The sequence below is a fragment of the Aplidium turbinatum genome, chromosome 17 (assembly GCF_918807975.1).
Source record: "Aplidium turbinatum chromosome 17, kaAplTurb1.1, whole genome shotgun sequence".
Lineage (NCBI taxonomy): Eukaryota > Metazoa > Chordata > Ascidiacea > Aplousobranchia > Polyclinidae > Aplidium > Aplidium turbinatum.
In genome coordinates this window covers 12,222,956-12,240,732 of record NC_137488.1, presented here as the reverse complement: position 1 = coordinate 12,240,732, position 17,777 = coordinate 12,222,956, and the positions used below count along the sequence as shown (strand labels likewise).

The 17,777-nt window shown below is 37.6% G+C and overlaps 1 protein-coding gene across 2 annotated transcripts; it reads left to right on the top strand.

The window, feature by feature from the left end:
* The first annotated feature begins 4,924 nt into the window (after positions 1-4,924).
* On the top strand, positions 4,925-17,140 carry LOC145786596 (uncharacterized). 2 transcript variants are annotated; one of them, XM_082598280.1, is made up of 13 exons: positions 4,925-5,131; positions 5,844-5,997; positions 6,205-6,377; positions 7,161-7,268; positions 7,875-8,018; positions 8,363-8,530; positions 9,410-9,569; positions 9,919-10,058; positions 10,377-10,484; positions 13,505-13,633; positions 13,956-14,041; positions 15,014-15,062; positions 16,236-17,140. In XM_082598280.1, the coding sequence occupies exons 1-12, from the start codon at positions 4,958-4,960 to the stop codon at positions 15,042-15,044; spliced, it is 1,575 nt and encodes a 524-aa protein (XP_082454406.1). In that variant the 5' UTR covers positions 4,925-4,957; the 3' UTR covers positions 15,045-15,062; positions 16,236-17,140. The 2 variants fall into 2 exon arrangements, with proteins under 2 accessions (XP_082454406.1, XP_082454405.1); XM_082598279.1 differs by lacking the exon at positions 15,014-15,062.
* The last annotated feature ends 637 nt before the right edge of the window (positions 17,141-17,777 follow it).

Sequence of the window (17,777 nt, the reverse complement as noted above, 5' to 3'; positions counted from 1 at the left end):
AACACATTTTTAACAGCAACCGAACATTTGGAAAACCTTGCTTTTAACATGTGAATAGAATGAAAGTTTGATGGATGAGGTAAATTTAAAAAGGTTATTAAACAGCTGAAATCATACCTAGCAACTAGTTAATTGCTTGTCAGTGCAGGTGATGGAGCAAATAGCCAACTAGGCTACTGTAGATCATTTGGTAAAAATGATGTAGGCTACTTTAGCTGCTCAAATTATTTGCAATTTATTCTTGCATTTTAGCTCCCCAAATTAGTAATCGGAAATTCACAGCAGGTAATTGTCAGCAACAGCAGCTAAGAAATGGAAGAACATGTCATCGTTCCTGAATTTGTTGCAGAACATGAATTCGTAAATGTATGACGTGAATGAAAGTAGAACACATGAAGGTGTTACTGATCAATCCCCGTTTAGATAGCCAACATATGCAAGTGCCCGTATCACCAATCTCGGCCAGCAGCGACGACATAGGCTACTATACTTTTTCACTCATTGACACATTCCCACAATTGCGCTTGGCGTGACAATGGTTGTCGGAGCCAGCAATCTTCCAGCCATTGCAATGTTGGAAATTACCTTTTTATGTATATAATTATAAGAATTACATTTACGTTTCTGTGGAAAATACACATTATTATTCAGTAAGAAATAGTTTAAAATAATTTGGGAAGCTAAAGTGCAGGATATGCAGTTAAACAAAGTTTGCAAATAATTTGCGCAGCTAAAGTGCAGTTTTACCCATCATTTTTGTTTGTTTGTTTATCTTTATCCTGCATATTGGGAAAGCGGACTTGAGCGCTATGCATCGGTGTACGCCTTCCGACATACACCTGACCCACGCTGCAGCCGACGGCAATGTCTGTTTCCGGTTGTCTACTCTACTTATGACTTAAATTTGGTACTACCCATTACTCGAAATCAATCATTAGGTAGAGGCAATTATCGTAAAGTTTCTTGCCCAGAGAAACAACAGCAAGTGCGGGTGGCTGGAGTCGAACATGCACGCTCTCGACTGCGAGCCCAACGCGCTAACCACTCGGCCACTGCTGCCGACTATTTTTGGTTGTTCCATGTTATTTACTCGCAAGAGAATAACAGGCCTCCACAAACTTCATAATCTGATGAAAAATTGGCTCCAAATTCTTCCATTCAACTGATCACAAACTTTCTGCTTCATACAAATAGTGATGAATTACAATAATTTCGCCCCGAAAGCCAGTTGGTTAGCGTGTGACTCCGTGAAGATAGAAGCTTCAAGATCAAGCGGGGCTGGTTTGACACTCGGGGTGTGCGCTTCAGCAACACATTTTAAGGATTGCTCTCCATTCAGCGCGACATAATGGATGGAATAATTCCCCAGCAACAACACTTCAACAACTGGAAAACTTTGTTTTGTTGATCTCGGTAACAGGTCCTGCGTCAGAAGCCTCTACAAGTATGCAAAACTTCCAAGAATAACCTATCAAGGCTTTGTCAGTCCTAGGATAAAAATTCAAAACCAAACCTATTCTTTGGAGTTGATGTTTAACCATCCTACTTTAGAGATCTTTAGGCTAGATTGAGCAACATAATTGTGGCAATGTGGCACGAATCAACAAAATCTGTTTGCTGGACTCAAGGTTATCTGAAGAAGGGGATACGAAAGCTTACATCAAATGCTTATTCTAATGAGACTAGAAGGGCAGTAGTTGGTTCCTTGTTAAACATGCAGTTCTTTTTAACCGATTAAAAGCCGCCACAAGTTCCCGTTGCTTTTTTTAGGAAATATTTTAGCCACAAAGTTGTATTGCCATAACTTTTGAATTAGTTTAAAAAAAATTGATCATTTTTGCTTTTTTGATGCATTTTTTTGTTTGCCTTTTAAAAGGACACCGGCCACATAGTCAAATGTAAATCTGGCGATACCTTAAGATAAGAAGGTGTTTGTTTCGATAGAAATTTGTCAGATCTTTCTTGAAGGACGTTTCAAAGTTATTGTATGAACATATTATATTCACGGTAACCATCGGCGTAGCTAGTGGGGGGGTGTCCCCCCAGTTGGCAGTCTCCCCCCCGGTCGGAAGCTTGTGGCAGTAGAATATTTTTAAACGTAAACGAAAAAGCATAGTCAAAATCTTTTTTGAAATGGATTTGGCTCGAATTCTATTTGCTGGTTCCTACTTCACGCGTTCAGGGGTGCAAAATCATGGTCCGCCGCGGGCGGCACAAACCATACCGATACGCCACTGACAGTCGTCGGCTCCAGCTCGTGACCGAGCATTGGTTTTGTCATCAAATCGAATTTGGCTTTGAATGGTGATGTCATATATGGCTTTGGAGGCCAGTGTATGATGGAAAAGACGTGGGCAAAAGTCACATTGTATGGGGGTAAAGATTGTATGGAGGGAGGGACGTGGTAGTTTTAACTTTTCTAGTGTTCGTTTTTCTTGGGCTTTTTGTATCCTTTTTTTTCGAAAATTTCCGTGCCTTCCTTAGATCTTTTTCTCCAGAGTAATCTGTCACTAGCAAGGTTTTCCTATGAATTCAGATCAATGTTTGCATGGTTGAGGGATACTTTCAGCTGATCTTTGTATCTCATTATTGGTCTTCTGAAGGGGGGGTTTCCTGTCACTAGTTGTCTCTCCTCGTTGTTCCTTCTCATGACATGTCCTGTCCACCGAAGGCAGTGTTGCAATATGGTGGCTTCTGAACTGGGCAACCTAGCACGATCAAGGATTGCATCTTTGGTGAGACAATCTTCCCAACGAGTGCCTAGCATTTGACCCAGTTTCCTCTGCTGAGAATTTTCAAGACGATTGATGTAACGGCGGTATAATGTCCAGGTTTCACAAGCATCGAGAAGAGTGGATAGAACGACTGCCCGGAGGACCATAATTTTTGTGCGGATAAATATAGCATGGTTGTTGAAAACACGATGGTTAAGTCTTCCATAGGCACAATGTGCTGCTTTTACACGATGTTCAATATTCTTTGACAGTGTTACAAACAACCAAAAAAATGTGGCCATGTGGCCGGTGTCCTTTTAAAAGGCAACAATAAATATAAAGCAAAATAAACAAATAAAAGAAGCAAAACCTTACACAAATTAGAGTGTAGTAGGAAGCACAATATTACAGAGTGTCAAACTATGAAGAAACATAATTCATATCTATTACCAATAGGCAATAAAACATGCATGTTCCTCCTCACTTCACTTTATCGGGCTCTTCTCATTTTTCAACAATTTTCAAACTTTCACAAAATTCAGAAAAAGTACGTTATTTGCAAATATTTATCAACACCTTCCAAAACAGACCCTAAACAACTACTAGCAAGTCCAAAATGATTCAATCAAAATAAGATGATGCAATACTGATGCATTCAAAACAATGTCCTTTTAACAGGACACCGGCCATGAATGGGTTAAAATTGCAGAGAGGTTTGTAGTGCAGGTGGCACAAACAGTCGAACACGGTCAGCAAATGTTATGTAGAGCATATTTAGGGAATACTTGTTTGGAAAGACAGTTGAAAAGTTACCAGTAAGTTGTTTTTCTTAACAAAGTTTTTACAGTAGGCTAGGTGTAAAGCAAGTACTATACGGGTTGTTAAATTAACAAGTAATTATGAGCATTCAGTGAATATCCATGCCTGATGAAAAAAAGCAATGCAGGTTATCATAACAAGGTTTATTAAGTTACTATCGGTGCCAATTATCATTTTATGATAAAGCAAAGCCATTCTGTTGTCAGATGTAATAAAAGCATTTGCATCCCCTTCTTTAGACATCCCTGGCAGGACTTTGCTATACTGCAGTACCTGAGATCTAAATAGCGTGAGGATTTGTCTCTTTGAGTAAATGAACATTGAGTTCTCCAATGGTTTGGTTTGGTTTTGAATCTCTATATTCGGATTGATAAAGCCTTGATAGTTTATTCTTGGTAGTTTTGCCTGATCCGTAGTTTTCCGATTTTGAAACCAGAGCCTCTCCCACAGCAAGACCACAGAGCAGAGGAAGCATTTCAACAACTCGTAAGGTACTATAAGAGTTCACATTTACTCAATTTAAATTTTTTATGAAAGTATTAGGTGGTGCGTAAATGCTTACTTCACGTTTGGTTTTAGTTTTGAATCTTTATCCTCGGACTGACAAAGCCTTGATAGGTTATTTCTAGTTTCACATACTTGTAGAGGCTCTTTGATGCAGGGCTGGTTACCGAGATTGGCAGAGTGAAGTTTTCCGATTGTTGAAGTGTTGTTGCTGGGAATTTATCCATTCACTAGGTGTGTTTGTTTGTTTTTTCTGTATTATTAATCCAATTATATATTGTATCCAGTAAAACATCCCATGTGGGGGCACCTTGACTTAGATAACCGCGTGGTTTTTTCGGTGCCTCCATGGTGTAGTTTCCATATAAAAAAAGCTATTTGTTATATCTCTTGATGTGTACTTTGAAAATGAATGTGGAGCTATGCCAAAAATAAACTTGATTGATTGATTGGTTTCGCATACTTGCAGAGTCAGTTACGGAGATTGACAGAGTTAGGTCTCCGATTGTTTAGCTCTAAAAAGATGCCTATATATATACTTAGTAAGTAAAATTCTATTTTAAAGTGATCTTGATCTGATTGTTCTTCAAGGCCAAAATCACACACAAAAAAGTGGTCTTAGATCAAGATCACTATTTAAAGTAAAAGTGATTTTTAAGATTAAGATCATGTTCACTTCTGCAAACAGTTAAAACAGTCAGGATTTCAGTTCAATCATTGCCAGCTTCTTAGTCAACCTTCCAAAGCTTATGTTTTGTCATTTGCATTATCTCAATAAAGTAAACAATTTTAGGAAAGTTTTTTCTTGTAATTATCAGCTGTGTGTAGTACATGTGCATTTTAAATTAATTTACTTTTGTTTTATGTGAAAAACGTAAGCAGTTTTTAGTTTTTATTGTTGTTTTTATTTTTAATCAAATATGCCTGAACCCAGTGAGACTGATCTCGATAATGATAATCCAAAAGTGGAGGAAAATATTGTTGAAGTAGATGAAGAAAATGCTGTCGAAGAACCACCTGATAATGATTTTGAAACCAGGGCCTCTCCCACAGCAAGACCACAGAGCAGAGGAAGCATTTCAACAACTCGTAAGGTACTATAAGAGTTCACATTTACTCAATTTAAATTTTTTATGAAAGTATTAGGTGGTGCAGAAATGCTTACTTCACGTTTGGTTTTAGTTTTGAATCTTTATCCTCGGACTGACAGAGCCTTGATAGGTTATTTCTAGTTTCACATACTTGTAGAGGCTCTTTGATGCAGGGCTGGTTACCGAGATTGGCAGAGTGAAGTTTTCCGATTGTTGAAGTGTTGTTGCTGGGAATTTATCCATTCACTGGGTGTCGCTGAATGGAGAGCAGTCCTGAAGCATTGCTCAAGTCACACCCCGAGTCGAACCAGCGCCGCGTGATCTTGAGTCAGGCGCGTACCCACTGAGCTACAATTGATTTGGCATGGCTTTTTTAAACCAATCTCTGTTTACTACCGGTAATTGAAGCATCTCTAGCTTGTGGTAATCTAGGGAACTGTTAACACAATAATAACACATTACAACATAGGAGTTATCTATGTAAACAATTTTTCACATACATTTGTAGTAAAAGTTTAACATGAAGCATAACTTTATGTATACAAGTTAGCAATTAGTACGCCGTACGTACAGTCATATTAAAGTTGATTGCTTACCTATTTCACACAGATTATGAAATCAGATTTTGTAATGTTACTAACTTCACATGCTTACAAAAGTTAGAAACTGAGCGTTATGGTAATGTTTTTTTTTAATGAAAAGCAATTGCATTTAGACTATCAGCCGACTTGGCAGTGCTCATTCTCATGTAACAAGACCACCCACAACTTTATCTTCTCGTACACCAGATTCAAACAAGGACGACAACATCATTCAGGTCCAAGAAGAAGACAAGGAGGCAGGATATGACACAGATCTTGAAATAGAAAGTGAGGCTCTTTCTGACAAATTAGCAAACACAATTAAGCTGCAGTTAATATGATTATGAGATAATTGAACATGATTAATTGATTCAAAATTGGCTATTAGTAGGATAGGTTCGAAATTGACCTTAAACTACTGTATGTTTATTTATTGCTTTTAAATGTATTTTATTGTTCCAATGAGTAAGCTACAATTTCTTCTACATTGGTCAGACAGCAAGGAAGAATATGATACCACTGGGAAAACTACATACAAAGATGCTTGCAAGCAATGTGGTGTTATTCCTGTGTCCTACTTTCTACGACACATGCAAGACAGTGAACTAATAATGAGACATCATGGTCTTGGTTCTGCTGGTGCTAAAGCAATAGCTATTTCTCTTGTTGTGAGTTTTTAATTATATGAACTTAAATTTATTTCATTTTATAAAAGTTTAAACAATCCTATTGCAACTTAATTATTGTGAAGTCGAACTTGTTCTGTATATTTTGTTTACCGTATTCAAAATTCTATTCAATTTCTTAAACAGAGGAGATGAATGTGATGTGGCCTATTCGTATTTCTTTCAGCCACAAAATGACACTGCAGCGGACATGGCGTGTCGTAGGTTGAAACGATAGTGGCGAGGTGTGATCAGGACTCACGGTCTTCCACTTATGGTTTATTTATAAATGTAGGCATGAAGGCGAGGCAATACAGTGGCCTAATGAGTAATATCAGCATATGGAACAATATCCAGAGAACAAAACCGGCCAACCTAACATCTAAACCAACAAAAACCGACCAGTGTAATAGTAGTAATGACGGTAAAGTAAAGCGCACACTATGGTTGCAGCTGCTTAAGAAAGAACCCTAGTTTAATTGGAGGTGTGTCGCTTGGGGCATTGCAATCACTATATACAAATGCACAATGTAAGGAACCGCACAACTATGTATATAACGAAATGTGAGAGGGAAATCAAGCTTTGTGTGAAATTTTATCCTAAAGGTTGTGAAGGGAGGCGAGAATCGCAGAAATGAACTGTGAGCGCGCGGGTTTAAGCAGATTCCAGAATTTTAAAGGACCCAAGCATGAGTGACGTCATAAAACGTGAAAGCGAACGTGTGCAAAGCTCGCTGGAGCTACAACACGTTTCATTTCATCGAGCACTTCTTTTTTGTCTTGCAGTCCAATACAAAAATCTTAAAGCTGGACTTATCCGACAACTGGATAAATCCACAAGGAGGGATTGTGATTGCCGACATGTTGAAAGAGAACCTCTATATATCTGAATTGGTAAAATATTTTGTTATAACCACTCCGTCGCATATGCAAAAACTTTTTATGGGAGAGGGGGTAATTTTTGCATGATACTATGTTAAACTTTGGTAACGTGTCATTACTTCACAGCAATAACAAAACTGGGTCTTTGATAGGAGACAAAGTGTAGATCTGTAATCGTACTAATGATCAGCGCTGTAAGATTGTTGAGAAAGCGTCATCAACATAACGTTTTTTAGTTAAACAATCTGTGTTGACCCACACACCCCTGCAACATGCTTTTATGCCAAAGTTTGTATTTTATTTTTCAGGCTTTATCTGAACCTCTATTGCAATGCACTTGCAGTGTTATGTTTTATTTCAACGCGTATATCCTCACAGAGCCTATCTTTTTACACCAATTTGCAATAGAAAATAAAAAAAAGAATATGAAGATTGAAGATGCCTAGCTTATAAGTGAATAAAAAAAATCCTGAATTATTTTTACAAGGAAAAGTAAAATTTCTGCTCTTGATTTTTTAAATTACAAAAAAGGTATCTTGTCTTTTTATAGCATGATGTTACTGTAACTCTACTATCTTTTTCAAAAATGGTTTTTGTGTTTTTTTGTGGGCAAGGTAGGTTTTGTCAGAGAATCATCTTGGTCTTGCTGGAGCACAAGCGATTTGCGCCACTTTGCAAGAAAATACAACGATTACCAGGGTGACGCTTTCAGGGAACGATTTTGATGACGCTGCTGCTGTGCCGTTAGCAGAAATTATCACGGTAGATTTTGTTTATTTGGTCAAACAAAAATTGTATTTTAGAAAGGCTTTGATTAACTGTATTGATGACCCAGCATTATGCTGTGACTCAACAGAAAAGCATCACATTAAATTGATCATTTTTTTAACCATTACTATTTGGCCAAGGATAATTGTATAAATATCACTTCTGTAGATTTTGTAACCTGTTAACATTACTTTCTGAGCTTTGCAGATGAACGATGGTGACCCATAGCCTACTAGTGAAGAACAGACTTACACGACATATCAATCGGTTAATGTTTTAAAATTACTTTCGTGTTTTATTGCATTATACTTGGATCAACAGTTGTAAGTTTTTTGCAGAGCACGCAAAAGCTGGAGCAGCTAGATCTCAGCCATAACAACTTTGCTGGACAAGCAGGCGAGCTGTTTGGGCAAGCGATCGCGGAAAACACTTCAATAAAAGACCTGGACTTGAGTTGGAATCATTTCCGACGTAACGGAGCTGTTGCCATTGCCAAAGGAATTGGTGTAAGCAGAAACTTGTTGCTTCTTGTTTGATCAGCATTCTTCTTCTTCCATTGCCTTGCCTGAACTAGGCTTCGACGTCTTCAGATAAATATTTTAGACCAAATACAGTACTCCCATTATATGTTACATGAATGATTGTTTCTGTCTTGTCGTTAAATTGTTTCAGATGAGTTTGTCTTTGTAAAGTATGACCCTTTACTATTTAAAAATTAAATTACTCCATTTGATGTTAAATCCTAACCCTAAGAACTGTTCAAACGTCATATGACGGCCTGAAAGATATTAGAAGCGGTAGTGCATAGCGGTAATTTTATGGGTTAGTGAAAAATGTCATATGAACGGCTGAAGTAAAACTAAACAATTTTGTCACATGATATTTGAACAGAACTTAATTAATAATTATGATTTTCTGATAGTGCGCCTCAAGTTTTGTTTAATAGCATTACCTGATCCATGAGCATCCAACCGCATTAAAAAAAAAAGGCAAGTTCGACCAACTATGATCACACTCTGGATGTATGCACTAGAGCCCACCATACACAACTCTTCATCTAGCAGCATCTGGATGTAGTTTAAGACAACAATTTTACAAGGACAAGTCAGAGACTTGAAACTGTCAAGTATGACATTCGGCTTGCACAAAGGTTTAAACTAAAGCCTCTGCAGTGTTAATCTCTCAGGAATGGCTTTCAAGAAGACTTAGTTCGAAGATACTGTAAACACTTTTTCAATCGATTTTTATGACAGACTTCTGATTATCACCGAGAAATTTGTGACCTCAACATATTTACTCCGTTTTAAGAAACGTCGTGGAATTTCAAATTTACGTGTCCTTTCATGTTGTTTGTGTTTCTAAAAATAAATGTTATTGTTGTTCAGGCAAACATATTTTTGAAGCGGGTCAATCTGGCGTGGAATGGATTTGGTTTGGAAGGCGCCACATTTTTAAGTGACGCCTTGCGCAGTAATAATGTTCTGGAGGAATTGGATGCCAGCAGCAACCGAATTAACACAGAAGGAGCTGTTATAATGGCTAAAGGTGTTGTCTTTGTTCCTTACTCAAAAGTTTTTTGTTTATTTTGTGCCAAGGCTACTGCCTGCTTTGTTTGCAAAAAAAAAAAACTCAGGAAAAGTATTGTGTTAAGATCTGCAAAACTAGCAAATTTTATATTTTGAAAAAATTAAGTTGGCTCTGGCTTATGAACCACAGAAACTTTAAGTTTTCTTTAATAAATTGTTTTTTTGTTCGATTTCTAAATTTGATATTTTATTTTCACACTTTCACGTGTTTACCTTTGGAACAGCAGAAGTTCATGTGTAACCGCGTTGATGTTAGATCAGAGTTGTTGCATTTATTTTACTGTCTAAAAAATACTGTTTTTTTTTAGGCCTCTTGACAAACGAGACGCTAAGACTGTTAAAGATCGGTAAAAACCCGATCCAGAGTGCTGGATGTTACGGTATTCTAACGGCCCTGCGGCAAAATACCGGATCAATAGTGGAAGCTTTGGACTTCTCCGACGTCGTGGTATGCACCTGCTCAAATTCGTAAATAGAATTCAAACATAATAAAAGCTGAAGGAATGTGCTTGCAGTTGACGAAACTCATCAAAAATATGTAATTCACCTCGCGATTGAAAGATTTTTACAATTAAAGATGTTAATCAACATTAAAGCGCTTTATTTAAACTTCAAATCTCGCGCGCTTGTATAGTCTTATAACAGTGATAGTTTTTATTTTGAGAAAAACTTCCAATGGTCGCTTTTTGACATGAAGGTGCATCTCTCTAACGTCGTCATGTTTTTGATCAGTGTTGAATATTTTACGTTTGCGGTTGTTGTGCAGGTGAACAAAGACTTTGTTGAATTAGAAAAGGAAGTCAAAGCGATTCATCCAAAGTTGGTTATACACCACGGTGGGGCTGAAACCGAAAGAGTGAAGCCAAAACCCAGGGTAAGCAATACTTAAAATTGTGTGAATGGTTTTCATGAATGGAATTCTTTGCAATTTTGCTTCTGATCAAGTTAAAAGCTTAACAACAGGGCGAGTATAGCTAGTTTTCCATGGCCAGCATAACATATTGGTATTATTTTTGTATTTTTGTGGTATTTTCATCATTCTCAACTTCAATGACTAAATGTCTATTCTCTAATATCGTCGGCTCCAGCTCGTGTCCGAGCATTGGTTTCGTCTTCAAATTGAATTTGGTTTTGGTGGTGATGTCGTATGTGGCTTTGGAGGCGCCCAGTCTATGATGGAAAAGACGTGGGCACAATTCACATTGTATGGAGGGTGGGGGACGTGGTAGTTTTAGATTTTCTTTTCTAGTGTTTTGTTTTTCTTGGGCTTTTTGTATCCTGTTTTTTTTTCAAAAATTTCCGTGCCTTCCCTAATTCTTTTCCTCCAAAGTGGTCTGTCACTAGCAAGTAGTTCCCATGAATCCAGATCAATGTTTGCATGGTTGAGGGAGACTTTCAATTGATCTTTGTATCTCATTTTTGGTCTTCTGGGGGTCTCTTTCCTGTCACTAGTTCACCATAAAGCATTATTCATGGAAGCCTCGTTGGGCCCATTCGTATGACATGCCCTGTCCAGCGAAGACGGTGTTGCAATATGGTGGCTTCTAAACTGGGCAGCCTAGCGCGATCAAGGGTTGCATCGTTGGTAAGACAATCTTCCCAACGAGTACCTAGCATTTGCCTCAGTTTCCTCTGCTGGAAATTTTCAAGACGTTTGATGTCACGGCGGTATAATGTCCAGGTTTCACAAGCATAGAGAAGGGTAGATAGAACGACTGCCCGAAAGACCATAATTTTTGTGCGGATAGATAAGATATAGCATGGTTGTGGAAAATACGATGGTTAAGTCTTCCATAGGCACAGTGAGCTGCTTTTATACGTTGTTCAATATCCTTTGCACATGTTGGTGCTGTTGAAAGTATGCTACCAAGGTAAGAGAAGTAGTCTACTTCACCTAAAGGTCTTTCGTTGATATTGATCTCTGGGGAGGTGTGGTCAGGTGGCGTTTGGTTGAGTATCCTAGTTTTATCAGTGTTAACTTCCATTCCAGAATGCTCATAAGAGTTGTTGTAGATGGTGGCTATCGTTTGGAGGTCATCATTCAGGAGACCAAACAGGTGTGGCATTGTCATCGGCAAACTGTAACTCATGAATTGTTTCATGAGCAGAGGTTTTCGACTTAGCACGGAAGTGAGCAAGATTGAAGAGCCCTCCGTCCATGCGACTTCAATGTCCATCATTCTCAACTTCAATGACTAAATGTCTATTCTCTAATATACAGGGTGACACAAAAAAAACGTTCATCAGTAAAAATCGAATAACTTCCAAAATTTTATTTAGATTAACACAAAAATTCAGCTACATTAGGTTAAGTACATGTAGCAGACATCTCCAAAGTTTCAAGCCTATACCACAAAAACTCTTTGTTTAACTGGCGCTCAAAAAATGTACTCTAAATGAGCTCCCCGTTGCTGCAAGTACATTTGGATCCGGCGGGCAAAGTTCTCGATGACCCTCCCACATTCTTCCCTTGGGATTGCTTTTATTGTTGCTGTAATTGCTGCCTTTAGATCAGGAATAGTCTGGGGGTTGTTGCCATACACCCTATCCTTAAGGTAGCCCCACAGATAAAAATCTGGGGCGTTCAAGTCCGGTGAATACGGCGACCACTCCGGGTCACACCTGCAGCTGATCAGTCGGTCAGGAAAACGCTGCTGTAGCCATGCCAATGATTCGTTTGAGGTGTGGGGGGTGGCACCATCCTGCTGGAACCACTGGAGGTCCCTGACGACCCCTCTTCTCCGACCAAGTGCTGTCCAGAATTTGCCAAGCACCTGAACATATCAAACGAATCATTGGCATGGCTACAGCAGCGTTTTCCTGACCGACTGATCAGCTGCCGGTGTGACCCGGAGTGGTCGCCGTATTCACCGGACTTGAACGCCCCAGATTTTTATCTGTGGGGCTACCTTAAGGATAGGGTGTATGGCAACAACCCCCAGACTATTCCTGATCTAAAGGCAGCAATTACAGCAACAATAAAAGCAATCCCAAGGGAAGAATGTGGGAGGGTCATCGAGAACTTTGCCCGCCGGATCCAAATGTGCTTGCAGCAACGGGGAGCTCATTTAGAGCACATTTTGTGAGCGCCAGTTAAATAAAGAGTTTTTGTGGTATAGACTTGAAACTTTGGAGATGTCTGCTACATATACTTAACCTAATGTAGCTGAATTTGTGTGTTGATCTAAATAAAATTTTGGAAGTTATTCGATTTTTACTGATGAACCATGGCCACCTGGAGATGCGGCCTGATTTGTCACATCTTGCAGATTTTGATTACAGCTACTGCTAGTGCTTGACTGACATTTTTTGAGATGTTTTTACTTTTTGCGGTTTCCTAATGACAAAAAACTTTTTGTTGCCTTGGGGAAGCAGTAGCAAATGAGAAAAAGTAAGTTGAAAAACGCAAAATCAGACTGTTATTAAAAATTAACAGTCTGACTAAAATTTACAAAATCAAATTGTCTTTGTTTTTCAACATGTGAGGATGTTAAAACCTACTGTGTCATCTGCGGAAAAGAATAAAGAAAGCGTAAAAATCTAATTTTTAGAAAAATTTATTTAAACGTTCGCCCAAAGTTAGAAAAACCTGGAAATTTCTGCAAAATGTGACAAATCAGGCCGTATCTTTAGGTGGCCATGGATGAACGTTTTTTTTGTGTCACCCTACATAGCAAACAAACACGTACTCAAGAACGATCTGTACAATTAAAGAAGTAAACTAATGCAACTGCGATTAAAAAAATACAAGCAGATCTTTTAAATTAGTATGTCTGATATATCATTCTTGGTTTGTGAGCTTACATTTTTTATTCCTTTTGTTTTTTACGCTTTTTATCCTTTTTATTTTTTACACTTTTATCCCTTTTAATTTTTTACACTTTTTATCCTTAGGTCGATCCGATGACCAAGCTTCAAATGTACATGGAAGAGAATAACCTGAGACTGGTGGATTTCTTCAATCAATTTGACCAAGATCACAGCATGAGCGTGACTAGAGAAGAATTCCAACAGGGTGTCGAGGTACTTCAACTTATCTATGAATGTTACTTTGTAAAATAGCTTTTTCAATCTGTAGAGTGTAGGTCCAGTTTGACCATTACTCATCTTTTTGAGTTATTTTTTTGTGAAACAACAAAATAATTACATTCTAGTTGACCTTATTTCTTTGAGAAGATAAACTCTAAGAACTAGACTTCAAATAAGAAGATAAAACTCTGAAGAAAGTTTTGTTACGGCTTCTTACAATGAACGTTTTGGAGATTACTAACTTTCTAAATGTGGTTACGAATTGGTAGTGATATTGTTATCATTGCTAATAGTTTTTTTTTTACCAATGTTGTAGACTGCCGGCATAATGCTGACAAAAGACGAGATGATGGCATTGTTGGATCAGCTTGATAAAGATGGCGATGGAGAGATTAATTACAGGTACAATAATGCCATTGGTGTGGTGAGACAGGCACAAACCTGTTTGTATAGAGCCCACACTGTTTTGTATTGCTAATTTTGCAGAAATAAAACAGATTAATCCACAGCAAGATGTTTTGTTTCGATGATCTTGTGCAAAATCCGTCATTTTACATTGATTTGACGTCTCAGATGTTGAATCAATGTAAAAATGGCAGATTTTGTTGCCTGCGTTATCACATTTTACTAGTTTAGACTTGAAAGACTATCAATGCATTGTGACTAAACGAGCTAAGTTTTGGCAATTTAACATGGATTTAACGAGCTTTATGACGTTAAATCGACGCAAAAATTACAAATGTTTGAGACTGCAGTGTTGTCATTAACTTCGTTTCACATTGATTGTCTTGGTTTGTTTGATTGTTCATCTGTGCTTTTAAAAGTAGATGAGCTGGCTTGTTGCTGTCACAAATATGATCAACTGTCAATCAAGTCGCCCATAAATTGAAACAATGGTTTTGCATGAACATTGCGCAATGTTTAAGTCAGTGCTTTGCGACGTTTTTTTTTTTCAATTACATTTCACTTGTAATTTACAAAAATTTATTGGGAAATTTGCTAAATATGGACGAAATCCAAAAACGCTTCATAATTATTGTGATATTTTTTCTTGTTTGATGAGCAGACACAAAAAGAAAGTATACCGGTACTGGTAAAAATAGAGTAGATAGCTAAATTGAAAAGTTAAATAAGATTAACCGAAAATTTTCTACAATGTAGCCTACCTAGTGGCTATTACCACCGTGTCACAGCACACTGGTTTGCAAAGCACTGGTCGAAAAAATAACAATAACAGTTTATAACTTAATTCTTGCAAATTTTTAATTCAAAACTGTTCCAGCACACAAAGCTTATGAGATACGCTGCCCATCATTGCAAATCATCGTTTTTCACTTGATTAACTGCATGCGTTTTGCTGTTTTGTGTTTGCAGTGCCACGGTGACCTTATTTGCTTTCTCTTAATTCTGCAAAGATAAACAGGTTTTAATTTTGTTGTACTTTTTAATGTTTTTAGTTCCAACTATTTACTAATTTTCTGCTCATGTGTTATTGGCAATGTAATCAACAAGTGTTTTTCAAAGAGTTGAATTTTTGTCGAGTCAGTTGTAGAGTCTGCGTTAAAGTGTTCAACTTTTAAATGGAAACTCAGCACTGACCCAGAATCTAAGATATTTTACACATCAACAGCTTTAGATTATTTGTATCATTGGTAACTTAAGCAGCAAAAATCAAAGGGTTTCCACCGCAGTAGGCACTTTTCTATGTACGAGCTATTACCCTGTCACCGATTCTGACTCGACGGAAGCTAAATTCCTTCTGCTTCCATTGTTTGACATGGCGGGTTCAGTTTGCTGGAATATATGCTTTAGTTAAATTTTATCTATAGGCTTAAAGTGACTCATAACGAAGAATATTTTAGCTTGAGCAACACATTTCAACGACTACTCTCCATTCCGTGGAACCTAGTGAATGGAATAATTTGCGGACAACAACATTTCAACAATCGGATAACTTCACTTTAAATGTCAAACTTGTTGACCGGGCCGCGAATTTTTTTTTCCCACGACATTTCTGTCTCATTTAGATATTTTGTTAAAAGTTTGTATTAAAACCGTGTAAATGCCACGTTTTCTCGTTGGCACGGTTGGTTCAGTGGTTTCATCCTTTGCTTAGTAATCGTGAGAACGAGGGTTCGACGCCCGTCGAAGTCAAACTTTTTTTCTTTAAATTAATTTTTGCGATGCACAAGAGCTTTTCAAAAACAGGAGGGTTAGGGAAAGCTTATATTTTATTATCATTGCAGAATTTCATTGGCAAATAGTTATTTCGCAATCTGAATCAACCAATCTCTCAAAACACGTTCGGAAAATCTTACTTTTAGAGTGACTAGAATCAATCAGACAGAAATGTCGTGGGAACAAAAATTTTGCGACCGGGCCTGCGTCAGTGTTTCAAAGCCTCTGGTCTACAGGTATGCAAATGCAAAACTGCCAGAATTAGGCTCTCAAAGAATCTTTCTTAGCCCAAAAATAAAGATTTCTTAAATCAAAATGCAACTATAGTTTGAATATCGTGAAAGTTTCCAAAGTACGTATATTGATTGTTGCAATCACGAAATCACCTACACCGACTAATACATTCTGTCATCATTAGTGAACTGGTTATTGGAAATTTGGAGCACACGCAAAAGGAAAAGCAAAAAAGAGAACAGGAAATGGCACAGTCAAGATCTGGTTTTTAAACTTATTTTGCTGCCTTATTTAAAGAATTAACCATTTTTCTACGCTTACCACAATGTCAAGTCTAAGAGAAAATGCTTTACTTTTTACAGTATCATTGCTCCAGTTTTTATTTGTAAGTTACGACGAAGTATTTTCTGTTTAATAATTTATGTGTTGACTGGATACACAGCAAACTTTTATATTACTTTTAACTGTAAGTTTTTTTTTATTTTCTTGTTACCTAGAGTGTACGTTTGACCGCATTCACCAGAGCTATATAAAGATCGATAATAATTCAGTTGTCAACATGCATGCATCTGCACTGGCTTTATTTTAGATTTTGCTACGATTGTAGTTTATCACGTGCAGGCCTAAGTCGTACTAACGGTCGCTTAAGTGATTTCTGGCTTTTTTTATGACAATCTTTCTCGCTCCTAGTACAAACTACTTAATTACCACCAAACTACTTTATCTAGAAAACGCTTCAAAAGCCTATGTGCCTAAGTGTGATGTTTTGTAAAAAAAAAGTTCCTGAAGTTGTGTTACTCTTAATATGTGCTTAGATTGCTCTGATGTTTTGAAGTAAAACTATGTGAAACATGTAGAAATAAGTGTTTTGATTTTAATGCAACTTGTTATTCATTTTACAGTATTACTTCATGCTTCATGCTGTTTTTTGAAACTTCGTTTTTGATATTACTCAATCAAAGTCACATTTTACTTTAATGTAATATTGTAAAACGATATCTTGATGAAATTTTCGAATAACTTGGTTGAAACCAGACACTGTGTTACCTATTCGCAACTCACTGCAAAATATTCAGATAATAAAACTGAACCGAATATATCAACTTATATTTTTCACTGAGATAATCAGATTATTGCAAGCCTGTGTGAAAAAACACTCGTGTAAATAATGTCACAAAGAAATTGCTCACAAGTGCTGTTCAAACCGGAACGCGCTATTGGCGATGCACATACAAATGCTCATCTGCGCGCACAATAGAGTGAAGACTCCTTCAACTTTTGGCAGGACTTGTGGTTGTGTCAAACCAAAACAGCTCTATGGTAATCAACAAATATAATTGAAAGGAAAACATTATTCTTATGGACGCAATAGGTGCGCGTGACATGATAGAGTAGCCAATAGACACAATCAAAATAAAGCTTGGTAGAGAGTTCGCCTTGCACTGCAATCTTATAAAACCAAGTAACAGGGCTCAACATGTGTCTACAGTGCTAGTTCAGATAAGTTCAATCTCTACTTGCTGTATTTGTTCTTTGGATGCAGCTGAATTTTATCATTTTTATGTTTCTTCTCTCGTGTTGTCGCTATATGTCAGGGCATCCGTTGGTTTGCCGGTTAGCCACTGCCTGGTGTCGTCATCGATAGAAACTAGGCCTTCCATACCATGAGGTGGTCTGTATAGCCAGCAATCCTTGATAATGTGGGCTGCCGTCTGCATTTCACATT